We start from the raw sequence: 9,679 nt of genomic DNA, 5'->3' as shown, positions 1-9,679 counted from the left end.
ATGTTAAAAAAATATAATTTCTAAGAGTTCAATAATTTGTTCTTATGAGATTAAATTCATATTACTCATTTAATCAATTTATACTTCTACACTTAAAAATGCTATTATAAGCACAATTTTTCATTATTAATTTATTTAATTTGATGCCTATGCTTAATTGTATACGTAAAATTAACAACACTAGTTTAACTGTTTCCATTTTAATGATATTTTAAACTTTAATATGTTATTATAAATATAATTTTCTTGTGTTAATTTATTTAGTTCGATAGTTATAATTAATTGTATTTGTAAAATGAATTCTAGTTTAACACTAAATATTTTGCACCTTACCGTATGGACTGCATTGGCCTCGAATAGCTTCACTATATTGATATTGAGATAGTAGATAGAGAAGGTATGTATAATTTATTTTTATTAAGAAAATATTCGACATATATAGTTATAATAATAACACGTCATTATTCTGAAATGGTGACAAAAGAACCAGCAATTGCCCAATATAAATCGAACAGCTCAGCTCATAGCTGGATGGTTTGTTTTGAATTAGCAAAAGAAAATCCAAAAGAGATTACTCTCCAAAGCCTGTAAACTCTACCAACTTAAGAGGTCGCAATTATCCAACTACCAGCAAAACTGTAAGGTGAAAAGGAAAAAGGAGAAACACGCATCCACACACAAAAAAATGAACGAGATGTGAAGGCGTTTACCGACCCACCCACCCCTCTAGAGTGGAGGTTGAAGGCAGTAGTGGTAGAGCATGTATGATAGATCAGTCTCGGAATTCATCCATAAATCCTTCATGGAACTCTGTCAGGTGGGAGACTATCGCTGGAATCTTATCCTCTTGCGGGAGTATAGTGCACCTAAGATGCCAGGTTCCAGGGACCTTTCCACCAACATACATAGATAGCATCACAAACAAATCAGCTTCAGTTGAGAGCATTGTAAACTAATGGAACATGAAGTGCAGCAGCTGCAGTTACATTCAATTATATCCTATTTTTTCATGAGTTACAATGCATCCTGCTAAATAATTATTTTATGAACACATAGTTCAGCCAGATTATTAGAATTGGTTATTAACAGTAAAGCCAAAAGTGGAAATCAAATATTATCAACGCTCACCTGACCAAAGCCAGATCCTGGGACAACAACAATTCCGGTGGCATTGAGGAGGCGGCGACAATAAAATGCATCTGGAGCTGCTTTTGCTGCTTCTGCTGCCTCTATTGCTTTCTGAGGCAGGTGAAGACGAGGAAAAAGATACATAGCTCCTTCTGCTTTGTTGCATGATATACCCTCTAAACTATTCAGTGCATCTTCTAATGTCTGTCCATAAAGCAATGGTAAAGGAAATATAGCCACAACTAAAAGAATGCAAACAAACACACATTTCTGGTAAGAAGAACAATTTGAATTATACACGGGCAAATTATTTGGGAATTATAATCCTATCACTCACATAAGAGAGATAATTTACTTAAGTTGTTTTAAAAGCTGTTACTTATGCCAATATTACTAAATTCCAAAATTCAGTAAATTATTTATGGTTTTGTTAAAAAAGTTTCTTCAATTTGTTTCTTACGAAAAAAGAAGGGAACATATTTCTGTTGTTATTAACTGATTTCTTTTTTAACATTAAGAATGAACTTTATTTAGTTAGTTGCTTATTTTGGAAAGTATAAGAATGAGATTATTGAATTTAACATACCTTTGCACGCCTTGCTAGGGATGAAAGGATGTCATTTTTTTCTGCAGAATAGGATTCATAGGACTCATCTCCAATCTACATCATTCATAGAAAGTGCATTTCAATAATGGAAGACATAAGAGGCACGGCATCTAAGAAGCATTGATATGGCTATGGATACATAATTTGGGCACAGAATATGAACATGAGATACAATAATTTTGCAGAAGGTAAGGATACTGATACAGCCAAAAAAAAAGGAACTTCTATTAGTAATATATGCTCTATTTACTATTCTTTTGTACTTTCTTCTTTATGAGCCTTACAAGAGATAAGGTCATACATAAAAGTTACTAGCAAGCTAGAATTCATGTAGTTGACCCTACATAAGTTAAGACTTGATATGTTGTCTTCAATTTTTAGTAATGTTATGAGCTGACTCCGCCAAGTGGGATTAAGGCTTGATATATTATTATATTAGTAATGGTATGAACATAATAATTAAAAACAGTAAAATATCAAAAAAGTATCATTAATCCATACCATTCAATATATAACAACTAATATATGAAAATATTGAAAAAAAATACCATTAAATCAATAATAATAACAACATAAACAAAATTCAAAATGTAAATGAAAATTTAACTATTCTTGATAGAGTTATAATTAGGCTTAACTAGTGTTTTCTATTCTTTATCCAAAAACTTATTGTATTTCTAGATTTTAACATGGAACAAGTTTTAAAAACTCTATAAAAAAACTCCACCTCCTTAGACATGTCCTTTGTGTGTCAACCAGTGGGCCCGCGTGTTCATCACGTGTCTTGAGATTGCCCAAAAATAAAAGTACTAATAGAAAATTAGGACGCACCATTTGGTGTGTTTTAAGAGTATCCAAGTCTGATACTTGTTGGAACTTGGAAGCGGGTACGGCACCCAAAATAAAGTATGCATGCATCCTAAGTGAGCAGGAATAACTATTTGTACATATGCTGTTGGAGAGTCCTAGGATTCTAAGGAGTCTTTCCGTGGGAAAGAGTATGAAACAAAAGAGGAGACTAATGAAGACATGGGCCTTGGTTATGGGCTGCTCCATCAAGATAGAGAAGAAGAACTGATGGGATAGACTTCCTAAAAATCAGGAGAAATTGTAGGAATAGGATTTTGTACATTATCTTGTAAATAACTTCAAATAATGGTGTATTCTATCTGCTAGGTGTTAGGAAGAGATAACATTATCAGCTAGAATTTAGGAGAAGATAGTATAGAAATTCTGCATATATTATTCCTTTCTCAGAAATTCAAGACAGGAGTTTGATTTCCACAAACTCAGTTGTTAGTTTCAGGTTCCATTCCATAGGAATCAATTCTGTTCGTATGCATTTAGTAAAATATATTCACACTGTCGCTCAATATAACCACACCATCAATGAAACATTATGGCTTAAATATGCTCAATTAAATCTTGTTTCTGTAACCCCCAAGGTCACAAATCTAGAATTCACAATTTATTAATGTACCTACAAGTTATCAATTATACTTGATAACAAAAGAGTTGTGGATCATCCAACAAAACAGATGATCATGGGGATCGCTTAGCAGCACTTGACAGTTGACAGAATGTTGAGACAGAATGTTGAGATTGGACTGGTCTTAAATCAGAAATCTTACTTTTGTCTTCTGGTTTTTTTTCCTTTTTTCCTCTTTGTTCCTTGTATTAAAATGTAACTGAATTTAACCAAATTTGATCTAGTTTAGGCCAGCTACCACACTCTTATCTAACCAAATCAAAGAGGAAAAGACAAACCTTGGGAGGGCTCATTACTAGGCTGGCAAGAATTTGACCGGAGATATTTGAACAAAGATTCACAGATGCCACTTTGTAGATTTGTTCCCTTATCTCAGGAGAAAAGCCAGTGACCTCCATGTAACCTCCTCTTTTCCCACATTCCCCATAATAACCTGAAGCCAACAAGAAAAATAAGCCCTTGAACTTCAAACTCAATATACTTCACCAATCATATAACTATTTGGATAATGAATTCAGCATACCCTTAGAGACCGACTGAAAAGATACCAATGATATGTCCTTCTCACCATACCCCATAGACCTGGAAATTTTCTTGAAGGAGTGAAACTTTTTGTCAGGAACATAAATGTTTTCCTGGTATACCTGTAAAAGTTCATTGGACATAGTTGGAGACATCAAGCTATATTTCACTCAGTTGAATGCATTTAAGGCAAGGAACCAAAGGCAACTTTTCATTTTTCCCAATCAATGACCAAGCCAAGAGAATCATAAGCCCAATTTGAATGATAAGGAATTACTCAAATCTCCAATCATGTGTCCCTACTCACTTCATCTGCCAGAAGAACAAGTCCTTCCTTCTTGCAAAATTCAACGAGTGCTCGCTGGTTATCCTCAGCCAGAACCTGTATGGACAGATAACTAAGACTATAAGATAACAAGGTCATGACCAGAAATGAAACAATGACTTCCACCCAAGAAGTCTAGATGACCAAACGATCATTTTCCAGAACCTGATTACTACTCACCTGCCCTGTTGGGTTGCCAGGATTTATTACAACCAAGGCTCTGACAGTAATGCCTTTGGACTTGGCAGCTTCTAATTGCTTCTTCACGTCGGAAATATTCAAGCCCCACCCTGTTGCTTCGTCAAGATAATAGGGAACCTGCAAGAAGTTCCAGTTTATTTGACATTAAAATCTATCATTCAATGGTGAAAACCGATATGACAAAATCAAGCCCTTCGCTTCCGGAGATAAACAAGATCAAATCAAGTTTTCATGATAAAGTAATGTTTTCGTGTGAACTTTTGTAACTACTCTATATTGAAAGCCTTTCATATTAGGTTATCTAGGCATGCTGTATATGATCATATGGCATCCTTGGGTTGGAGAGGATTATCAGGTGATTTATTCAGGAATTCTCAATAACATGTTTGATCAGCTAGAATATTTGCTCCCAGAACTTGGTTTGCAACAAGATCAACAAGGTCAGGTCAAGGTACTTACTATCTAGAGAATTTCTAATAAGTTGATCTTCTGTTTAGTTTAACTCATTACCATGACACTAACTTACTATCTAGAAAATTTCTAATAAGTTGATCTTTTGTTTTTTTAACTCGTTAACATGATATCATAACATCTGACCAACCAGTCTTAGTTCTAAAATGCTAAAATTCATATTATGGTTGCATAAACATACAAGTGTGCCACCATGAAGTGCAATTGAAGCTGAGTACAGAGGATACTGAGGAATGGGACATAGAATTCCATCCTTCTCTGATCTTATCAATAACTGCATCATCATATGGACCTGACATAAGGAAAGCAAAAATCTGTTACCAATTCTTAGGGTTTCAGCGCTGCTAGTTTCCGCAGATTTCTTTTATATAGTCAGACAGGACAGATATTAATGTTTTACCGCTGGACTGGCACCATCCGTCAAGAAAATATCATTTGGATCAGCAGGAAAACCATCTCTTTCTTCGATGCTAGCAGCAATAGTGTCACGCAACCCTTTGATTCCCTGATAAAAAATATATATAGGACATGCAACATATTTACATGAACAATGTAATTACAGACTTCCATATTATAGTCCCAGGAAAGGATACGGTTTACCTGGCTGTGACTATATGCACCAGTTGCTCTCCCTGGAATTTGATCCAGGATGTTCCAAGCTCGTTCTATGGCATCCGTACTAGCAAAAGCAAGAAATACGGCATTGAGTAATTATTGACAGACACTACATGCAGTTAATTAACCAAATTATAGGTTTCTAAAGGAGTAGGTGGAATACTTATGACTTAACATGGTTTTCTCTAAAATTCCCCACCCCCCACAACCACTGCATTTTAGTTTCCCTCTGACCATGATTGCGGCTCCATACAAGTGAAAGTTTTATGTAAATTTGATTGGAGAGAACCAGAAAGAGAGGACTGCTCTAATCTATCTGCTCAAAAGAGAAACTGTGAGCTTTTATTTTTTGTTTATAGTAGGGAGGAACCGCAAAGTGAACAACTACAATTGAAACACTATCTCCAACTTTCCATAAGAAAGTTAAATTAACAGTTCTAATTTCTGTTTATTTCAGAGTTTGAACTTAAATAACAAGAAGTTACCACCTAAAAAAGTAAGGGCAAAATAAAAGTTCATCAATCCCATTCGGTATTTCATGGTTCACTGTGAATGAACACAGTTTAAGGAAAGGCAAGAGCAAGCCAAATCAGCTAAATAATAAGAGATTTATGAAAAAAATCATATAGAAGTCAATAGGAACAGAAATATGCTTGACTAATTTCTCATAAATTGACATATAAAATTGGTGTAATTTCATTGTACAGAATAATTCATATGATTGCTAACCCTCCCACCACTCCACTGACCAAACTCTGAATCAATTCATTATTTTGTATTACAGATTGATGAGCTGCTCAATGCATACAACAAAATAGTCAGTGGGTGTCATTCAAAATGGGGTTTCATTTGTAAAGCAAAGTAAAAACTCCATCATGCTTTAGAAATTAATTTTAATCATATCTTTTTCTTCTTCTTGACAAGTGTCAAGTCTCGGGAGTGAGACTTGAGCTCGTAGGCATTTAAGAAGATAGAGAGAGAGAGAGAGAGAGAGAGAATTTGGAGGGAAAGAGAGAAAGAATTTGAGAGGGAAAGAATTCAATTCTCATTCATCAATGAACTCCAATCCTCCTGACTGAGCCTTTTATAGGCTTATTATCCCTGTGGTTACAACTTACTGAGGGAAACAGTAATGCTAACATTCGGTTGGCTCCAGCCTTACATTTGAAATTTTAAAAGAAATTACAAGTAGACCCTTGGGTCGTGACAACAGGTCAAGGAGGATAATATAGACACTTACATAGGAAGTAATGTATAAAAATAAGAGAAGCAGCTTATTGATCAAAGCCAAGGAAGGTAAGAAGAATGCACAAAAGGACAGTTGCTGCATTAAACTGTGGTGGTTGGTTTTTTTTTCAAGTGAAATGCACCAGAGGACATTAAATGTTCAGTTTTTTTTTTTTTTTTTTTTTTGGGGGGGGGGGGGAGGAATTGGGGATACTGAATCAGAAAGCACCTTAAGCAAGAAAAAATAGCCAAAGTAAAGGAGATGGATCTGGTTGAATGGCCAAAGGGCAAAGGTTAAGGGAACTGCCAGGATAAAGGGCAAGATGCTTCAGTTAGCACTTAACATAAAAAATACATAGATGGATCAATAATTATAAAAGAAAATAAAGAAGCCCCAGTTCATAATCAGATTGCACAGGTGTTTAACTAAGCAACCTTTTAAGCTGCCAATGCGGCAAACAGTTCAGGCAGTGTGATATAATATCAAGTATCAACAATTTAGAAAGCACCCAACCTAGTATATCTTTTCCATACCTAAATAAGCCTTGTGTTTCACTACTGTCCAAAATGGCTGGATGGTCACATAGTGCAAGAACCTAACACAAGGACAGTAATAATTTAGGTACCGATTAGGCTGAAACATAGATATCTCATTTTCAGGAAAAACTTAAAAATGCATACCTCTCGGAAGAAAGTAATTGGCTGCTGACCTAGAGATTGAGGATTTCCAATGTTGCAGTAAATTATCTGATCCAACAGGGAAAAGATTAGTAAAGAAGCAGAAAACCCGTAGGCAAATAATGCTCTGAAGGTATATGGTTTTTTCCATGCAAAAGGATTACTAAATGAATGGAGAAAAACTATTCGTGAATATGAATAAGCTTTTCTATGAAACAAATTCATTATTTGAATTTTCACAAAAAAAATAGTCAAAGAATTGAGTAGTAAAAACCAGGAAGCAGAACTTTCCATATTAGTCAAAATGTGGCTGATTGAATCTTCAGGTCATTCATGGTAAATACGTGACACAAACAGATTTAAGTTCAACTAACATGATAAAAAGGGTCACAGAAAAAAAATCATTCATAAATGATAACTAAATAGTTAGTGAACCAAGTCAAGAAGCCAAAAGCACCAAGGTTAAACCAAAATGCACTCTGCCATGCTAATCGCATTTTTCCAGTGCAAAACATATGTACACAGAATAATGCATCAAGAAAATAAACAACAAAAGTACCTCATCAAAAGGATGAGAACTTGGGTTTTCTTGTATCTCCTGCTGCAATTTCTGTGACCAAAGCATTGGCAGACTGCTCTCAGAGAGACAAGTAAATTGTGCAAATTTCAAGGACCATATCCATAACAAAATTCATAAACATATTTTGCCAACCAAATGACCATCAATCATCAATTATATTTAGCCTTGGTATAAGAATGCATCTATCCTCAAGTGGGAATTGCTGCAGAATAACTGCGATCAGGCATTATTCCAATGGAATTGACTAAGAATTTCATGATGTTCTACAAATCCACAACTAGAATTAGAACCTTCTGTTTTTCATCATATTACTCCATTCTTCTTGATAAACAACATTTTTCCTCAAGTTATCAAGAACAATCTGAGGGCAAGCATTTGCAACAATAAGGTTTGCTCATTTCGGACTTGAAGGTCAAGAGTTTGAGCTGTGGAAACAGTCTCCTCACAGAGAAGGATGAATTTCTGTGAGGAAGAAGGCCGCATAGAAACGCGGCCATCCCCAATCGTCACAGAAACAGCGAGCCTTGCGCACTGGGGACACCCTTAAGGGACGACTTAGGCCTTTCTCGTGCAGCTGTTCTACAAATGTGAGGATGTGTATTCTCCATCAAAAATTCAAAAGATGCCGTACTTAATTATCTTATCATAGAGGGTAGCAAGTAATCTGATATTACCTGGGCAAGGGTGACAATTTCACCACGGACGGCATACTCACATTTCAAAACCTGTAAAAAACAAAAAATTCAAGATGAAAGTGCACGCCCATTGAAAAGAAAATCAACAAGGTAAGGTGCAAAATTGCAAGAAGTTGATTAATTTACATATCAAGCTTCACAAGATACTGTGGGATACTGTATTGACTTGATTGATTCATTGATTGATTCAGAACATCACTATGGTAAAAAAAAGTTCAAAGGGGAAAAAGGAAGGAATCCGATGGCGTGGTTGGGGATTCTTTTTTAAAAAAAATGAAAAATAAAAAGAGCAATGACAATATAAGCCCCAGTAGAGAGATAAAGTAAACAAGAGCAGCAACAAAGAATCAGATGAAAGAAACACGAAGAAACGCACAAGAAGGGTAACCGGGAACAGAGAGTCAAACTATGATTTAATCAGAATAAAAGGTCAAACCTTGGGATTGATGGTGTCAAGAGTGAGAGGGATGGGCGAATCCGAAGCCGCCATTGAATCCGCAGAAGAAGAAAAAGGAGATCGCAGGGACGCCAAGTAACTAATATCATATTGAGACGGCAACAAAGAAGAAGAAGAAGAAGAGAATCCAATTGCAGGAAGAAGAGGATAAGGAGGAGGAGTAGAAGAAGCAGCTGTTCTGAGGAGGAGGCTTCTGGCCTTGTGGGTCAAGAATCTCCGCATTGTAGGAATCTGTACTCGGTGGCTGAAATCGTGGCTTTGGAGCTTTCAGCTTTAACAGATCATCAATCTCAAAGCCCTAGCGAGCTTCTCGCAAAGCTCCAAAGGGCGTGACGATTGACGAGCAACCACTTTGCTTACGCAGAAGGCAATGCCACACCGATAATTAGTACTCGCAGTCGCAGGTCCGAATCGCCGTTGTGATGTACCAAAGAATCATCAACTGAGAAACTTCATGTATATTGAGGAAATAAGGTTACGTCTGGAACCAATTCAAATAGAAAGTAGAATTCTACTTTTTATAATTTTAATTATGTTAATAAAATTAAAACATTTTTATTATTTCATCTGAAATAAAATATTGAAATTTATAATTGAATTTTAATTCTTGTATTTAGAATATGATGGGGTGAAGTTAAATAGGATAAATTTCACAAAATAACTCTTGAGATTTGTTTAAATTAC

General features: G+C 35.5%; 1 protein-coding gene across 1 annotated transcript; it reads right to left on the bottom strand.

Moving 5' to 3' along the window:
- Positions 1–503: 503 nt before the first annotated feature.
- Positions 504–9,469, bottom strand: LOC127790856 (alanine aminotransferase 2-like). Its single transcript, XM_052320580.1, has 15 exons — positions 8,975–9,469; positions 8,518–8,568; positions 7,823–7,873; positions 7,267–7,332; positions 7,120–7,181; positions 5,344–5,422; positions 5,144–5,248; positions 4,925–5,035; positions 4,252–4,389; positions 4,054–4,128; positions 3,748–3,868; positions 3,503–3,657; positions 1,715–1,789; positions 1,129–1,332; positions 504–889 (listed from the first exon to the last, which is right to left on the bottom strand). The coding sequence occupies exons 1-15, from the start codon at positions 9,215–9,217 to the stop codon at positions 773–775; spliced, it is 1,653 nt and encodes a 550-aa protein (XP_052176540.1). The 5' UTR covers positions 9,218–9,469; the 3' UTR covers positions 504–772.
- Between the last annotated feature and the right edge of the window lie 210 nt (positions 9,470–9,679).

This window comes from Diospyros lotus, chromosome 14 (genome assembly GCF_014633365.1).
Source record: "Diospyros lotus cultivar Yz01 chromosome 14, ASM1463336v1, whole genome shotgun sequence".
In the NCBI taxonomy this organism is placed as follows: domain Eukaryota; kingdom Viridiplantae; phylum Streptophyta; class Magnoliopsida; order Ericales; family Ebenaceae; genus Diospyros; species Diospyros lotus.
This window is presented reverse-complemented; position numbering and strand designations above follow the sequence as displayed.

Coding starts and splice junctions, on each gene's coding strand:
- LOC127790856 (XM_052320580.1), bottom strand. CDS start 9,217: ATGCGGAGATTCTTGACCCACAAGGCCAGAAGCCTCCTCCTCAGAACA. Junction 3,869..4,053: donor TTGTTCTTCTGGCAGATGAA/GTGAGTAGGGAC, acceptor GAACTTTTACAG/GTATACCAGGAAAACATTTA. Junction 1,333..1,714: donor CCCTAGCAAGGCGTGCAAAG/GTATGTTAAATT, acceptor CTTTATGGACAG/ACATTAGAAGATGCACTGAA.